The sequence below is a fragment of the Rhipicephalus sanguineus genome, chromosome 11, assembly GCF_013339695.2.
Source record: "Rhipicephalus sanguineus isolate Rsan-2018 chromosome 11, BIME_Rsan_1.4, whole genome shotgun sequence".
Lineage (NCBI taxonomy): Eukaryota > Metazoa > Arthropoda > Arachnida > Ixodida > Ixodidae > Rhipicephalus > Rhipicephalus sanguineus.
This window is the reverse complement of record NC_051186.1, coordinates 138,669,833-138,685,604: the sequence shown is the minus strand read 5'-3', so window position 1 is coordinate 138,685,604 and position 15,772 is coordinate 138,669,833. Positions and strand designations below refer to the sequence as shown.

Here is a 15,772-nt window from a genome sequence, read left to right as displayed (position 1 = left end):
GACCAGCAAGGACGGTTATAACGCTCGACGCTGTCCGCGAAGCAGTGTTCGAGACGCTTCGCGATTGTAGTAGATCGTTTTGTCAAGATTGTGCACCGCACGCGAATGTTCCAGCTTTGTCGAGAGATAACGCCGCCAGCAGCGATATCGCTGGAAAGTTCGATAGCGCCTGTATAAAAGCCGACGCGCTTGACCGCTTGTCCATTTTTCAACGGTCGACGCTCTGTTCGCCTCTATCAGTGTATTGCTCTAGTTTGACTTTCAGTTTCCCGGCCACAAGTTCGGCCAAATAAAAGGTTTCATCTCGGATACGCTGTCTGCTGCCTTCGTCGACGTCACGACCACGTGACAATATTCGTCCTGTCGAATTATTCGAAACTTCGAATACTACCTATTCGAAAGTCGAATCGAATTATTCGATTAGGAACTATTCGATTCGAATTCGAAACTCGAATATTCGCACACCACTAGCTAACAGTTTAAAAGGACCAGTGCAACGAGAATTTGACACAATTCGGCAGCGGTGCGCACCTGAGCACCACCTAAATATTGCGCTTGCTTTTAGAGGTAGGCGGCATTTTTGAAAAAATCCTGTTATACTTTAGAACTGTGCACTGCTGCCGAACTATTTGTCACTTGTTTTGTTTGCATAGTCGTTGCTGTTGGCTTGGTGCTGCAATGGCTAAAGAAGTGCATGACATGACCAAGGCCTTCGAAGATTTCAAGCATGAGCTTACCCCCGTATTCAGAAACGCTCCTTGACTTGAATTTGCCACCGCCTTCAACGCGTTTCGAATGTGCTGCCTTTAGGCGGTGCCAAGGCAGCACAAACGCGTTTGAAACGCGCAGCCCAAGGCGGTGGCAAGTCAAGTTCAAGTCGAGGAGCGTTTCCAAATACGGGGGTTAGACTAGAAATCAGTTAAAAGAAAAATTTGAGGGCATTGGTGAAATCACGAAGCAGTTACAGGAAGCACAGAAAGAAAACAGAGAACTTCGTGCCCAAAACATGACACTGACAAACAAACTAGAAGAGCTGGAACAGTATCAGCATTTTAACAATGTCGAGATTAAGGGCATTCCGCTTGCGGGTGAACCAGTTGCTATAATCAAACAAATTGGTGTAGTTATACAGGAGGAAGTAACGGAAGCTTACATTGATGTTCGTCATCGTGTGCCTACTGCTTGGCACGACGAATCAAACGTAATTGTCCGGTTCATCCGTAGAACAAAGAGAAATGCTTTCCTCGGCAAAGTGAAGAAATCGAAATTAGATGCAAAGAAACTGGGATTCCAATCCCCATCCAAAGTTTATGTGAATGAACACCTAACCCGCTATGGCAAGCAACTGCTCGGTGCCACAGTACAAATAAAGAAGGAACTACGATGGAAATTTGTGTGGACTGCAGGAGGCAAAATGTTTGCAAGGAAAGATGAAAACTCACCAGTGTTGAAGATTGCATGCATTAGCGACACTGAAAAGATGAACGAAGGAACGTAGTGCACGGTCTTCTAGGTGTACTTATAGAGAGCCGCATACGCAATGGACAGTCCTGAAGCGTGTAGCTATTACAATGTTGCCACTTTTAACGAAACTTTTTCATGTGATTCTAAACAGTTTAAGATCCTGCACCTAAACACGTGTGGCATTTGAAATAAAGAGGAACAACTTAGTGACTTGTATGCCTCGATCACCCACAGCTTTGATATTCTGATGTACACAGAAACCTGGCTAACAGAAACGGAAAAACTGCCACATTTCCACGATTATTAGTATAATGGGCCCGTGCGGTCAAGCGGTAGAGGTGGTGGCATAGCAGTTTATGTTAAAACATCATTAGGCATGAAATTATTTCTGAGTTTTCAGTAATAAACAACATCGAATGTATGTCGGTTCATTTACAGAAATTAATAGTTTTAGTAATGTATCGACCACCAATGCGCAACAAACTAGATTTTTTTTTAGTATTTGGAGTGTAGGCTTTCTTTTTTATGTCGATTTTCGATGCCTTTTGTAATAATGGGGGACGTCAACAGAGATACGTTATCGAGTAACACTGCAGGTAAAAAGTTTATTGAAATCATACACTCCTTTGCATGCATCAATCTTATTATGGAAGCCACAACATTAACAGAAAAAAGTGAAACTTCACTCGACATATGTGTAACAAACATTCATTCTCGAGTTTTTCTGGACTGCTAACAGCTGACGTAAGCGACCATCTGCCAATTTTTTGCTTACTGCCAAATATGCAGGTCAAACGCAAAACTACAATGGAAGCCTTATCTCACTGCATTAGTGCTGCAGGCTTGGAAGTGTTTCGCTCACATATTCGATCAGTCGATTGGGCATGCATGTTTGAACAGAGAAACCCAAATGCAGCATACGAGGCATTTTTTGAGAAACTTGGAGTGTGTTGTAATCAGGCATTTCAAATAACCTTCCGAAACCCAAAACCCAAGCGTGCAAGGAAGCCGTGGGTTGATGAAAAGCTACTGCAAATGATTAAAACAAAAAATAAAATGTACCATACTTTTGTTCGGTCATGGAACCTGGAGGTGTTGTCAGAGTTTAAAGAATACCGAAATAGGTTGAACACCGACTTAAAGCGTGCGAGGGAAACGTATTGCCATGCCCACTTCTTGTTTTATTTTGATGTATTCGGGTTTCACCAGCAAGGTCAGTTATCAACGCTCGACGCTGTCCGCGGAGCAGTGTTCGAGAAGCTTCGCGATTGTAGTAGATCGTTTTGTTAAGATTGCGCGCCGCACGCGAATGTTCCAGCTTTGTCGACAGATAACGCCGCCACCAGCGATATCGCTGGAAAGTTCGATAGCGCCTGTATAAAAGCCGACGCACTTGACCGCTTGTCAGTTGATCGACGGTCGACGCTCTGTGCGCTGCTATCAGTGCATACCGTGTGTATTGCTGTAAATTAACTTTTCGTTTCCCGGCCACAAGTTCGGCCAAATAAACAGCTTCATCTTGAAAACGCCGACTGCTGTCTTCGTCGACGTCACGACCACGTGACAGTATTATGAAAAGTTATTTAAAAACTAAAAAATGACTCTAGGAAGGTGTGGGACGAGGTTAAGGATCTAATGTCGGAGAAAAAAAAAGCACCACCGCTGTGTTTTCATACTAATGCAGGTACCTTATCTGATAGTGGCGCGGCGAATAAGCTGAATGATTACTTTGTGACCAGTGCAGAATACGAAAACGACAGCAATATAGCTCCCTGTGTTACATTAAAAGAATATGGGCTTACAAACTCCGTGTCACTATCCCCAGTGGCATCAGAGGAGGTAACACAATTATTAAACCAGATTAAGAATAACGTAACCACTGGCTTTGATGAGATCAAGGCAACTCCGCTAAAATACTTAGCTGATATTATAGCTCCAGTGATCGTTTATATAATAAATAGAATGTTCGAAACTGGCATTTTTCCAGACAGCCTAAAAAATAGCGAGAGTATGCCCTGTATTCAAGAGCGGTGATAAAAGGCAATTCACAAACTACAGGCCAATATCCGTTCTTCCTGTTTTATCTAAGTTATTTGAGAATGCAATAAACGTACGCTTGTATAAATTCTTTGACAAGTATAATGTGATCAGTGAGGCTCAGCATGCTTCCCAAAAAATAAATCTTGTGAAGCAGCTCTGCTTAATATTAAACATGAACTAATCACAAACATCAAACATAGACTGTACTCACTCGGTATGTTCATAGACTTTAGGAAGGCGTTTGATTCGGTATGTCATGAAGTACTAACGGGTAAACTTAGCAAATATGGCGTACGTGGTGTGGTGCTTGAGTTAACGAAAGACCATCTAACAAACCGCCATCAATATGTTTGCATAAACAACAGTGCATCCACTTACTTAAACATAACACGAGGAGTACTGCAAGGATCAATTCTTGGCCCTCCATTGTTCAAAGTTTACATAAACGAGCTGTGTGATATCCCATGTTCTCCCAAGTTAATAATGTATGCAGATGGCACTAACATATTCTTCAGCGGCACATCCATTCTAGAGCTTGAACACCAGCTTAATAATTACCTACAAAAGTTGTCCGCTTATCTTAGTTTAAATAAACTGCAACTACATGTTAGTAAAACGAAATACATTTATTTGCCCCACCTAATGTTACGCGGCTTATTTCCATTCAAACAGGCAAACAGTTTTCCACTCAAAAGAAGCAAGGTAAAGAAACGTATTAGAAAACCTTGGCCTCAACAGGTTAAGATTATAAGTAAGAAAAATAGGTTGTTCAATAGATTTTACGCATGCCTGAGAAAAGCGATCTCACTGCATTTAAGGAGTTATGGAATGCAATAAATAAGGAACTGCGAAAAGCTAAAGCCCCCTATTATCACACTCCTTCTGCATCAGTACAGAGAAAGAATCCAGAAAAAAACGTGGAAAATTATCAATGACGCCATAAGACAAAAACATGTGACACAGCCTTTTTGTGAAATCACCCTAAACAATGAAAAGGTGACAGGCGTTGCTTTAACTGAACGCTTCAATAACCACTTCGTGAACATGATGACGCCATCAGATAGCGCGGTCAGTGGCACTGCTGTTAATAAATGTATGCGTAGCATTTGCCTCGAGCCGACTGATGACACTGAGATTTGTCGCACTTTTTTGGGCCTAAGAAACAGCAATGCTGTTGATTCAGATGGTATTAAAGACTGTCCTAGAAACTGATCATTTTCCATGTGCTATGAAGAAAGCTAGGGTTTCCATTTTTTTTTAAAGGTGGTAGTCGAAATGACTTGGGGAACTACAGGCCAATTTCTATTCTGTTTGCATTTTCTAAGGGTTTAGAAATGGTGATCTCTGCTCAATTCAACAATTATTTTGCAAAGAATAACATTCTTTCTGACTGCCAGCATGGATTCCACCCAGACAGGTCGGCAGAGACAGCGTTGTTATGTCAAAAGGAGCCAATAATTGATAACGTTGATGCAGGAAAACTAACTTGAGGTATATTTATAGACTATTGCTTAAATCATGACATTTTAATTAGAAAGCTAGACTGCTACAGTATCCGTGGCGTGGAAAACATGTTGTTTCGTTCGTACCTCTCTGGGCAGATGCAGTGTGTTGCTATTGAAAAATTCGGCTCCTCGTATCGCGAAATTAAGTTGAGAGTACCGCAGGGTAGTGTATTTATTGTCTCTGTAAATGATATCACTGAAATTGTTAGCGATGCATACATTGTGCTGTATTGACGATAGAAGTTTATTTGCCTCTGGCCATGAACTTAATGACCTATTGCACAAATCTCACAGTATTCTTTTCAATCTGTAGGCATCGTTTCGTAATAATACTCTAACTAACAGCTCAAAATAAAAGGCTATATTATCGAAGGCAAGAAGCAGGCAGTCTTGTTTAAATCAAGAATTATCCATAGATGGTGCTCCCATTGAAATTTTGAGGAAGGACGAAGTATTAGGCGTTACGTTTTCAGAAGATATTGTTACGGGGTCGTGACGTCAACGAAGGCAGCAGTTGGCATGTCCAAGGGGAAACTCTTTATTTGGCCGAGCCTGTAGCCGAGAAACGGAAAGTCAAATTACAGCAATACACACTGTACACCGATAGCGGCAAACAGAGCGTCAGCCGTCGACGAACTGCTCTGCGGCAAGGCGCGTCGGCATTCATATGTGTGGTACCGAACATTCAAGCCTTATCGTAGGTGGCCGCGTTAGTTCGAGAATAATCTCAACTGTTCGCGTTTGCGCGCTCAGGCCTATAAGAAGATTCTAAGATAATCTGGAAGGTTCCCAGACATTAGGGTGCAGCTTGCGCAAGGCGGCGGCTACGCGTGCAACAGACTAGTTAGATAAAAATGACAAAAAGAAGCACGCGTGGCATTGCCCCCCTCTGAAAAAGCATCGTCCTGATGCTCGTAACAGAAGATGGAAGGAGGAAAAAAGTGCATACACAAATAAAGTACAATGATAAAGGAAAAAGCAGTCCAAAGGTTCGCTAACGCGTATTAAACAGCTTAAGGTGCATGACATGGATGACTTCGGGTCATGCGTGGCGTCACTGAGACTTCGTGATGCTGTCCCGGATGACCTCGTAGTCCAGAGCGGCGAGACGTCAAAAAACCTTGTATGGTCCGAAGTATCATGAATGAACTCATGAATTCATGAACTCATATCGGTATTCATGAACTCATGAATACCAATATCTATATTCATTTTGTTTCGGCTCTAACAATTTTCGATCCTTCTTAAAACATACGTCACGATTTGAATACAAAAAAAAATTCAACCAGCTCCACTTTGCAGACATTGATCAAACAGCAAAGCTGGTGGCCTTCCCTCCGTCATGCTATTGCATTTCTATGTTTTGCAAGTCTTTCAAATACGTTGTATCACTGCTTTTTATTAAACACTTTTTGTGAAACTTCGAGGTGGTAGTATAGTTTTATTGCATCTAGACCATATCACTCTTATACACAGGTTTACAAAGAAGCCTTTGCTTAAGATGCACGTCAATGGCAACGTCATCAGGAATGTTTCTGGGAAGGCAATCTACAGTTGTCTGAACATCAATCGGCACATTCACCACCTGTCCTCTAATCCCGTACTAGCCATCGCCGTGCGTTAGGCTGTTCCCGCGTTAGCCCTCGTGAGCGTCAGTTCTCGCTGACGCTCACGTCAAGCGGCTTCTTCATCGGGAGAACGAGGAAGCTTGACCATTCTGAAAGCACAAATGTCGCAGAAACGAGACGAGACAACTGCGTTTTAAGCAAACGAAAGCAAGGTTCTTCTGTTTTGTTATTTTGTTTATTACTAATGCGTGCGCCTTCAATGCCCGCAGTCTTCTTCTTCCTCTTGTTGTGTTATACGAGTTTCAACAGCTTCCGGCCTGCAACAAGTTTCTTTCATATTTAGTGGACCAGTGCTGAGTAGTGGGATTTACCCAATTTCTGTGGCATAGATCCGTAAAATTACCATAACGCTGTTATGCCAACATTGAACACAAAAGACTTGACTAAGAACAGCTTTGCCATTAAAAAAGTGACTAGCACACTCATAGCCAAGACAGGTGGTCGGTGCCATACAGGCGCACAAAGTATCTCATGCAGTCGCTAAGACACAGCCTGCTTTCGTTGTTAAATAAATTGGAAGGGGAAAGATTTACTCTAAATACTTTGACTCCCAAACAAATTAGAGAGTGCTTTTGTAAATCTGAATGAAGACATAAACGAAACCGTTCTTACATTCTGCATTGTTTTTTGTAATAATCATTCAATATTCATCTTAGGAGACAGAAGCGATTCTTGCGAGTCCCGTAAACCGTAAACGCAACCACAGAGGCATCGTTTGTGTCAGTCAGTGCCTGCATGGAGATGGGTGTAATCCCATCCTGGGGAGCAATAAAGGAGAGAGTAACAAAACGATTACCCTTTGAGAGGTTCAGACAGCCATAAGTTTTGCACGCCCGAAAAGCAGGAATGACCCGAAGGACGAAACCGAAACTAGCCGGCACACCAATGTAGTAACGCATAAAAAAAAATGAAGAGACATCGAAATGAATTCCATGTATTCCCACAAAGTGGCAGCACATGCCAAGTAAGAGAGATGATTGAAAAAGGCACGTTTTTTGATATACGAGCGATGACATACAAGTCTTGAAGGTGTTTGCGGAGGATGTACATGTATGCCATTAACCCTCAAAGGGTCGAAAGAAATTCAGCTAAACAATCTCGTTTTTCTCCTTGCCTCTGGAAGGAACATTAATACACCTGTACACAGCTGCAAAAATATAAAAATATGCTTACTTGCAGAGAGATGGCGCTGGAAGCCACTGCAAGATGTGATTCAGGATAGTGAAACCATCAGTCAAATTCTGCATGTCTCTTGAACAGTTTGGAATTGCATCTTCTAGCTGCAATGCATGGGCTGCGGCCTTTGCCTTGTCTCGCACGCAGGTCAGCTGGCCACCACTATCAACCCAGATGGATGCTCCACTCAAATCGGTGCTTGAAAGAACACGATGATGCCGCTTGCTTTTCGAGTGCAAACTTTTAACAGCTTTCGGAGAGCACGGCACGCCCAACGCACAGCTTACTGGCAATTTTTCTTTTAGGTGCTGCTGTTCCGTGTCAGCTGCTGACTTCACAACTGTAACAGTTTCGTGAACAGCATGTGGTGAATGGTGCTGCAAAGTTTCGACAGTTCCATCCGCTTCAGATGCATCACACGACCGCCACAGGTCTGCCTCCTTGTGCTCACCAGCCAATGAATACGAGGAAGTGATGATGCATGATGGTTGCGGGTCATCAGGCAGTGTGTCAAGTCCATAGATAGTCTCCTCAGCAGCGCTGACTTGAGATGCATCAATTGCACTCAGTTGACAGTCTGGTGGACCCGCAAATACTGCACCTAGTTTGCTGCTTTGAGTAGCTACAGGCTGAAAATAAAAAAGACTGAATCATAAACTGCTGTGACACTCCTTTCCTAAAACAATAAAAAAACCCGGAAGTAGCAAAAAGACATGTCCATGGTCATTCCAAGCAATCTCAATTTTATGTTACAATGGTAACACAGAATGCTGCAAATACTCGTTGCCTGGGTACTTGCTAAGCTAGATAAATGTACTCCGTTTCATACATCAGGTGCAACACTGTGGAGGCTAGTGGGACTCCTTGCAGTAAATGCGTTTGCACCAGCGAATAGTTCAGTGTTTCTTACCGCCAAGACTGTCCTTTCTTCTTCAGGCTCAGTAATACATCAAGATGTTTTGTGCCTTAGAAATAAACAAAGTAAGTTATACGTCTATTAATGTTGTTCCACAAGACTTAGTGTTTCATTCTTTTCAGTTTCTTGTATATTATTTGTAGCCAGTCACGACATTGCATGGGCAGGCTTGCACTCTTGGTTGCACGAGAACTTATAGCCACAAAAGCTTACACGTAGAGTTTTACATTTTGCTGGCCGAACTTGCACAGCTTCGACAATGCTTCACCTGATCTGCGAAATGGAGTGTAGTACTACTATATAAAAGTATGCCCAAACTGCGTCTGCTATTGGTTGCTCTGAAGGATTACCCATGAAGTCTACAGCTGATGCAGAACAGAAAGCAGTCGTGCAAGACAACGTCAGTAAACTTGCTTAAAGAAAAACAAAAAGGCTGGTGTAGCTTGCACTGGAGACGCAATGCTAAAGAGACAGTGAAGCTGATGGGCACCCAGGTAGCCCTGGCTGCTGCTGTCTTGAAAGTTTTATCTTTTTTTTTTCTCCCTGTCTTTAGTGCATGACCTTTTTTTTGTCTCTGTTTACTTCTATGTCTTTTATCTCTCCCCATCTATTTCCTTTTCGGTCCATCTTTCTTTTTCTCTCTCTAATTCCTGCTCCCTCTTTCTTTATATCTCTCGTTACCTATTTCTCTCTCTCTTTCTTTGATTCTCACTCTTTCTGCCTTCCATTCCCTATTTCTCTCTATGTTTTACTCTCTTCCCTCCTCCTCGCCCTCACTTTTCTTTCCCACCCCCCTGCTATACACTATACAGGGCTATGCTATGCTCCGCTGGCGTGCCTGGACAGCCGAGTGGTTAAGGCAGTGCCTTTAGATTGAGGGTACGCGGGTTCCAATCTTGCCTAGCGAGGAAATTTTTCAGAGCGCAGCTCTTAGGCGCCCGTTCCTGCATTGAGCGGCGTCGGTGGCATAACCGAGCGAATGGGTCTGGGCCACAGAAATTGGGCAAGCTCCACTACCGTGTACAGCAGGTGCAAGCGTCAAATAAAAACGAACGCGTGAAAATGAGAGAGAGAAAAAGAAATAGAAAATAGAGAAAAACAGAGAGAGAGTAAAAAGCAATCGAAAAAAAGAGGAAGAGAAAAACAGGTAGAAATAAAGGGAATAAAGACACAAAAATAGAGAGAGACAGAGAAAACCACAGAAAGAGAGAGAAAAAAACAGACATGAAAAAGAGATAGAAAAAACAGAGAGCAACACAGAAAGGGAGAAAAGAAGGGATAGAAAAGGACAGAGAAGGAAAGATATGGAAAGAAACAGACACGAAAAAAAGATAGCAATAACAGAGAGCAAGACAGAAACCAAAATAAAAAGGGAAATAAAAAGAAACAACGAAAGAGGGAGAGAGAAAGAAAGGGAAGAAACGAGGACGAACGCAGAGTCTGTCGATATCATGAGCCACTGGCCCCTAACCTCGCTTTCTTCCTCCGTCACGCGCGCTGGCCCCTCGGTCGGAGCTCGTACACATGCAGGGCTCGCACATGCACTACGGCTGGCTTCGCTTGTCGCAACGGGGCTGTCGGCATTTCGCTTGGTTCCTGACGCCTGCAATGCACAGAGTGGTGTGCGTAGCATTCGAGCGCTGGCAGTTTCTGTGGCAATATGTAACGAATGTTACACTGCTACAACTGCGGATGGCCAAAACTTAAACACAGTTGGCGTTGCCCAAACACGAAGCTGCGCTCAGAATTCGCACTAGGCAGATCGCAATCGTCGGTGAATTTGCCGCCCTAGTGTTTCTCTCTTTGTCTATCTTTATTCCTCTGTCTTTCTCTCTCTATGTACTTCTTGTCTTGCACATAAAGATTTAATGTATCCCACGCAGGAGAAATCGGCGCAGGTGTTCTGGGAGTGAAGCAGGAGACGACGATTAAGAAAAAGATGAAGAGAGCCAGCTCATGATGATCATTATCTTTTCCCAGCTCACTGACAAATGCCCACCTTAATCACTTGCAGAGTTAACGCATTAAATTTTGGCACATACAAGCTGCTTGCTTAGCAGCTACATTAAGCGTACAATGGGTGTCTAACTTACTGCAACAGCAACATTTCCTTAGAGTGATCAAGCGACTGGTTCCTGACACTTCTGAGGTGAGCCTTCTTTCAAAAGCCTCAATGATGTAGACATCTCGTACCTTATTTTTAGCACACAACTGACTATTTAAGGACTGCCTTGTTAAAACGCTCTCTTTTCCTCCTGTGTGAGTCTCTCTGACAGTCCTGGCAGGGAATAATTATTATCCCACCTCAGTGAACTCATATTCCTTCTGCTTGCATGAACTATACGTATATCAGTTGCTGTGTTAAAGAGTGGTAGCATTTCAGGTTTGGTCAGCTGTTTTGAAAATCTGTATTAAAGATCGCTGTTGTGCTTTGGTCTCCACTTTAGAGGACATGCCTTCTAAAGTGCACGTCACGTGAAACATTATGCAGTTCCATAGAACAGAAAGAAATTGTTTATCTGGATATCTGCAGTGGATATAGTATATTGTATCATGTGCCGACAAAGAATTGCACGACATTAAATGCAAATGCAAAGTAAATAAGCTGTATTCTTGTCAAACATTCCAAAACCAAACATGCTTTAGACATGGTATTCTTCGAACTGCTTGATGACCAGTACATGATCTCTATGAATGTGCGCCAAGTTCAGTGATACTGTGCCATGTTTGATGATCATTGTCATAATTTTCGTGCATGGGTCCTTTGTACCAGTGAGATGCTGTGTTTGTGTACGTGATGAAGCATACCTGCATGCCAACACGCTGCCATTTTGTCAAGACCAACTCCAAGGTGAACCACAAAATGTCATCCAGGGTTTGTACAGGATTCAGAGACAAAAATTCAAGGGTACACAAAGACATTCAAGACCCCACCAACGCTTTTTCTAGGGTTCAGAGTTGCATCCTGTGTAACACTTCTTTACTACATTGTGTTCAAACCAATAGAGAAAAAATTTAAGTTGAAAATATCCAACCTTGATGAATTGTCTTGTACAGTACATTTGGTGATGCTCCTGAGGTTTCCAATTTTTTAAGTATTTTACTGTAGCAGTGGAACCCTACCTGGCTGTTGATTGCGGCTTCTTATTTTGCGACACAGCTAGTCGCACGTGGGTGGGCACCAAGCAGTATGAGTGTGCACGCCCCTTCTTCCTTCGTGGCTATAAACGCCTTGCTTCTACGAGAATAAAAGATTGTTCTGAAGCCTACATTTTGCACGTACTGTCCGGGTACTGCAGTGTATGCCTGGCATGACGCTGCGATGTAGCAGTGGCTACAAAGCGGAAGAAACCCTTGCAACCAAGGAAGAGCGAGCGGAACAAGACTGAACAATGGCTGCTGCAACAATTGCCTCCATGGTGCATCAACAGCAACTGGATCAAAGAGATGAAAGGTACTATTGTCAAGGTTGAAGCTTACATTGAAGCAACGATTATCAGCAGCTAGACCAAGAGGAGGGCGCTGCTTATCGCGGCGCTCCACACACGTACCGTTCAAGTATTCGCCGGAAGAGTCTCCAATGCGCTCACCTACAATGAAGCAGTAAAAACATCGGATGACTACTTCAATCCAAAGCGACACAAAACTGTGGAAAGCTTCGGTTCTTACACCTCTCCCAAAAGGAAGGTGAGCCAGTTCATGAATTTATTCTGCAAACACGATGCATCGCCCACAGCTGCAATTTTGGGACAATGCTGAACTGAATGCTTTGAGACCGTGTGTGGTGTACGGCCAAGTGTACTGCAAAAGCAATCACAGACTAAGAAAAACTTAACACTGGAGGAAGCGGAAACCATGGCGCTGGCAGCTAAAGTGGCAGAAAAAGGGGCCGAGAAAATAACTTCAGAGAAGTAACAGCCATTCCTAAGGTTGATGCATGACAGGTGACTTCAACGAGGCGGTGTGGCAGCAGAATGCACAGCAGCAATGCTTGTGGTTAGTCAAGGGCAAGGTGCTGTGGTAAGCAAGGGCATATTGCTAAGAAGTGCTTGAGTGACGCAGACTGTCAATGGGCTCGCTCAAACAGGGCATCAAAAGGGTTCAAAAGAAGCCTCCAGGAGCATATTAATGATGTCAAGAACAAGAAAGTTGCTTCTAATGCTCTTGCAGAGCATGTGGTGTCCACTAGACACGATATGAACTGGGATGACGCCTGCATCATTGCCAGTGAAAGCACTAAACAGATATATCGAAACACTGCCCCCCCCCCTCCTCCCGCGTATGCACGATGCCTGCAAGACGTGATAACACGTACTTAAGAAGAGGGTACTACACCGTTTGCTGTCATTGTGAACAAGACTCCCATGTGGGAGCCGAAACATCTTTTAAAAACAATTTTACGCCTTGGTCGGCGTTTTTAAAACAGCAATTGGATGGAAGCCGTTCTCGGGAGTAAAGTGAGAAGGCAGCTGCACTGCAATCAGCTGATTGCGGAATATATTTTGCCACTTTTGTATTTCCCGCACCATCGCACCCAATAACGGCACACAGTTCACAAGCGATGCATTCACAACATTTGTGAAGCAGTATAATATAACGAATGCACATGCCCGAGTACCAGCCACAATCGAATGGGCTTTTGAGAAGGGTAGTCCGCACCACTGGGTAAGCCCTATACGTCCCATGCATTTATGGCCATTTTGAGGTACAGTTTTCCCAATGGTTAAAAGGGATACCCACATAATGCATACCTCGTTTTCTTCCAAATTTTACGTTCTTTTAACTGAAGCAGATTTATTTAAATATGACTAATATTTGAACTTTGGTGAACTTTGACCACTAGGACCTAAATTTTGAGTAAATTTGCATAACTTCAATTCTGGTACAGTAGTTGTATGCACTTAGCAGAATACAAGAAAAAATAATCAATAGCATATCTTAGAATACATAGGAAATAATGGTACCTAAGTAATAAAAAAACATGGCTTTGAGATAATAGATTTTAAAGTTGGAAAACAGCTGAAAAGCAAACATACTTTGCCACAAACACCGTTCAACTATTTTATTTAGTGAAAAGCTTGGCAATCATTGCCAAAGTCAATTTTTCACTTTGGAGCCTCTTGTCTTGCTTGCCTTGCTTCTCTTGTGAACTGTCGTGCAGCTCTATCCGCAATGTATCGTTGACACTGGTCAACTTTTTCCTGCAAATTGACTGTACTTTGGCCAGGTCTCAATCTTAATTATTTCGGAATTCTGGCTTGTGCCATACTGCCATCATTAAACAAAAGAACAACATGCAATGTTGCAATCCTTAAGACTCTGAAGCCTAAACGAAGACAGCAAAGACTCTGCAACGCAATTCCCACAAGCTCAGCACTTGCACAGCACAGTTTGCATCTCAAATAATGTTCATGTCCATTAGTGCATACCTGTTGCCAGCCTACATGCAATTCGCCTCGAAGGACGCTGAAAAGGCTGAGAGGTTCAATGAAGAAGAGCTTACTGGTTCAGCGTTCAGCCCCTCTGTACGTCGCTGGCATTTATTCGCATTTACAGGAGAACTGTATTGTTTGCCACGAAATTTACACTTGCCTTCTTTACCCTCAGCATCTCAACTCATCAACAGGCACGACAGACACAAGGTGTAACATGAAGCTAGGAGCTGAACGTGCTCGAACAGATGCGCTCCAAAGAAAAAGCATGAATAAAAAGGTGCGCAGCATCTTCGGATTGCCTTAGAAGTTACCCGATAATATCCTATGCACAGCTGACTATAAACGAGCATTTTGGCTTTCGTACACAAAGCCTTTTTTAAGAAAAATCGACCGTAAGCATGAAGCGTATACAAGGGGCTTATCCTAGGGTGCATGTTCACTGACTACTTCCTTTCGGAAAAACTGGTTTTCAGCCATAAAAATACTTAAGGAAAGCTCAAATGTGGAAAATATACACAAAGGGACACCCTTTCCAACTTGCAAAAAAAAAAGTGATTTCTAAAATTTTTTTTTACCCTTTGTTCTTAAAGAAGCCCCAGAAAGATGGGCAATGGCAGGTTAGAAGATAATCTCGATTACCTTCTTTCCAATCAACCTTTTTCAAGAAATTCCAGAATGCTCTGCGGGCAAACAGAGCACTATCGGAAAAGTGTGTACGTCAAGCATGCTGGCTGTTCAGTTGCCTGCTGCTCATTGGCTTCGTGAGAGCATCAAACGAAAAGAACACGTTGCCACTTCTTGACCATTCTTACTTTGAAAATACTACACATATCCAAATGCGTCTGCATGCACCTCTATGCATGAGATGTGAAAGGACTAACACAGTCAGCCTAGGCATTACTGAGCACATGTATATCGGATGCAACAGTTCAGCAGCGTGCACATTACCGCGTGCCGATACTGTAAGGCTGTACTATCGTGAGCAATATGAGCCAGAATACCAAATTCATGTTTATTCAATGATTGCTTATAATGCACTGACATGAATGTGGCGTATGGAATTGCAAGATACCTTTCCACTTGAGCATTCAGTGTCCTGAACTCTTTTGCTCTTGTTAAGTGCGTATAGACACTATGGTCTTTAATGAGCCAGTAAACAGGCTCCGACTTTTTTTTACACCTCCCCAACAAGCTCGCTAATTCATGCACAGGAACAAGATGGTCCCATTGTGTGGATATCACAGCGCTGAGCTGTGGTATTCGTCACTGCGCTGTGATACTCACACGCTGCATTGTGATATTCGCCTTGCTGCACTGTTATGTCACTGCATGAACGAAACACACACTGACGTAATCTTGCCTATGGGCAACATTACGTAGCACCAACTTTGCTGATTGGTCCTTTGCACTACCAAAATGCAGCTTGGCCCTGCGGTGACAGTTTTGGCCATGCAGTCCGCATTTTCGTTTTTCTGTGCTGCCCTCAGCCGTCTTGGTGGAGCGCCGACTACCAGGACAAGCGGTATCGCCTGAACGAAAGACACCGAGATCAAGAGGCATCTCATGACTTTACGGCTAGGGAAAGGGCGCATGCTCACACTCCTTGCA

At 43.2% G+C, this 15,772-nt stretch overlaps 1 protein-coding gene across 1 annotated transcript in view; it reads right to left on the bottom strand.

Moving 5' to 3' along the window:
- LOC119374751 (uncharacterized) overlaps positions 1-15,772 on the bottom strand; it is a 281,996-nt gene that overhangs the window by 66,441 nt on the left and 199,783 nt on the right. The window contains exon 11 of the mRNA XM_037644939.2: positions 7,811-8,442. Within this exon, the coding sequence (XP_037500867.1) occupies positions 7,811-8,442 (632 nt within the window). The remainder of the gene's footprint in view (positions 1-7,810; positions 8,443-15,772) is intronic.